General features: G+C 38.0%; 1 protein-coding gene across 7 annotated transcripts in view; it reads right to left on the bottom strand.

Moving 5' to 3' along the window:
- The window catches only part of LOC136826754 (LIM/homeobox protein Lhx9-like), a 270,551-nt gene that overhangs the window by 179,655 nt on the left and 88,396 nt on the right, over positions 1–2,500 (bottom strand). For 4 of the 7 annotated variants that reach the window (XM_067084164.1, XM_067084167.1, XM_067084162.1 and 1 more), the window contains exon 2: positions 1–182. This exon is cut by the window's left edge and continues 68 nt beyond it. In XM_067084164.1, coding sequence (XP_066940265.1) covers positions 1–182 — 182 coding nt within the window. The remainder of the gene's footprint in view (positions 183–2,500) is intronic. The other 3 variants (XM_067084168.1, XM_067084166.1, XM_067084163.1) reach the window with 1 other exon arrangement.

The following is a 2,500-nucleotide window of genomic DNA, read 5'->3' as shown; positions in this document are numbered from 1 at the left end:
TTGGCGTGCCCTCCGGAGGACGCCGAGGAATTGGACGACGACGACGACGACGACGAAGGGGTCAGAGGGGCCTGTTCGTGAGCGCTGGAGTTCTCGTGGGCGTGGGCGTGGTCGTGAAGTTGAGGCATGGTTGGGGAAGGATCACAGCTGGGGTCGTATGCTCCCTCAGACGACCCGTACTGCTGTTGGGGAGGAGAGAAGAAGAAGAAGAAGGGTTTAGGGACAGAAGGTCGTTTTAAATATTATCTACCTAAATATCTATCTGCGTGTATATATATCTATTTATCTATCTATCTGTCTATATATATATATATATACACACATATATATACACATATATATATTAAGTGGCTTTCATGACAAAAATCGTTTGAAAATGTGAAAATTGAGGCATATTGACTGCAGCGTAAGATAGCTATCTATGAACCTCGTAGTCTGACCTAACAAGTCAGTGTTTTCCATCCAATCGACTTTGCAAAGAAAGATGAGAGGTAGTATATTCGCACGAATGAGATTACAAGATGGAGATAGTTTTCGTTAAAATGAGAAAGAGATTGTCTACGAAATCAGACACAGAAAGAAATTGTTTACGAAGCCAAGAAGAAATTATTTAGGAAAACAGGAGGAAATTATTGACGAAATCAGGAAGAAATTATTAACGAAATCAGACAAGGAAAGAAATTATTTACGAAACAAGGAGGAAATTATTGACGAAATCAGGAAGAAATTATTGACGAAATCAGGAAGAAATTATTGACGAAATCAGGAAGAAATTATTGACGAGATCAGGAAGAAATTATTGACGAGATCAGGAAGAAATTATTGACGAAATCAGGAAGAAATTATTGACGAAATCAGGAAGAAATTATTGACGAAATCAAGAAGAAATTATTAACGAAATCAGACTGTCTGACAAAGGAACTTTGGGAGAGAAAATTAGGAACCAAATCTGTACACCGATAATTTTTGCATAAGAAATGGCTTGAAAAATAAAGTCAGCAATACCATTTGTGTATAATCTGAAGCATTTCTTAATTGTAGAAAGGATTCACACGGAATATCTTTGAATTGTCATTAATCACTTAAACCAGATCAGTAATAAACCAGAATGATTACCTTCCCAGGACTGGCCCAAAAGAATTAACAAGACAATTCATGTTTTATTAATATCCACAGAGGAAAATAAAACAAGAAAGAAAGGCATTTCAAGAAAGAAAGATAATGGGGAGAAAACGACAGAAAAATAAGTGAATAACGAAGAATTCCCCCTTAGGGAGGTAGTGTCGTCAGTGCACCTCATGCGGTGCGCTGTAGGCATTACTTAAGGTTCTTTGCAGCGTTCCTTCGGCCCCTAGCTGCAACCCCTTTCGTTCCTTTTACTGTTCCTTCTTTCATATTCTCTTTCCCCAACCCTCTCCTAACAATTGATTCACAGTGCACCTGCTTTGAGGTTTTCCTCCTGTTACACCTTTCAAACCTTTTACTGTCAATTTCCGTTTCAGCGCTGAATGACCTCATAGGTCCCAGTATTTGGCCATTGGCCTAAATTCTATATTCAGTTCAATTCAATTAAGAAGAATCCAACTTTATTACATTCCAGCCAGTCATCTTGTTGGAAAATCAGACGAAGTCAATTAAAAGAACACAAGATGACAGATTCGTGAAATCCCGGAAATGGCTGTTTTCGAGCGTCAACATTACTCGAGAATGGATTTGCGAAAAGAGGCACATGTTGCAAAAGAAGGCAACGGCGAGGACTCAGGATCTGGCGTAATCGAATAGCTTCACTAATAAGCGTTACTGTTATTGTTTATGTGTCATTTGGCTTTCTCTTTTGTTTCCTGAATTGATTATTATTATTATTATTATTATTATTATTATTATTATTATTATTATTATTATTATTATTGTCCTCGTTGTTATTGGTGTTGTATTTTTTTAATGTTATTATTGCTTTTGACTTTCTTGTTGCTTTAATTACATCTTAATTTGGGTTACTTTGCCCGTCTCTGTTCCCTCATTACAAAAAAAAAAGACTGAGTTATTGTCATGATTTAATGCTATTCTCTCTCTCTCTCTCTCTCTCTCTCTCTCTCTCTCTCTCTCTCTCTCTCTCTCTCTCTCTCTCTGAGAATACTTATAGGAAAGGAATATTGTCCAGGATTATGCTATTCCTTGTACAGAATACGCTCTCTCTCTCTCTCTCTCTCTCTCTCTCTCTCTCTCTCTCTCTCTCTCTCTCTCTCTGTGATTCCATCCCTTCGTTTGGGGCGTTAATGAAGCGAGTAATTAGCCCTAATTACGAAATCATTACTGTGATATCTATTCCAAATTAAGCATATCAGCTTTACTCGCTATGGTCATGTTTCACCAGTGAGAGAGAGAGAGAGAGAGAGAGAGAGAGAGAGAGAGAGAGAGAGAGAGAGAGAGAGAGAGAGAGAGAGAGGACTTTTTCCCTTTGCTGTTCCTTAAATTGGCTACAGCTATGCTGAATTTTATA

Source organism: Macrobrachium rosenbergii, chromosome 41 (assembly GCF_040412425.1).
Source record: "Macrobrachium rosenbergii isolate ZJJX-2024 chromosome 41, ASM4041242v1, whole genome shotgun sequence".
In the NCBI taxonomy this organism is placed as follows: domain Eukaryota; kingdom Metazoa; phylum Arthropoda; class Malacostraca; order Decapoda; family Palaemonidae; genus Macrobrachium; species Macrobrachium rosenbergii.
The sequence above is the reverse complement of the archived record's forward strand: the minus strand, read 5'-3'. Positions and strand labels throughout refer to the sequence as shown.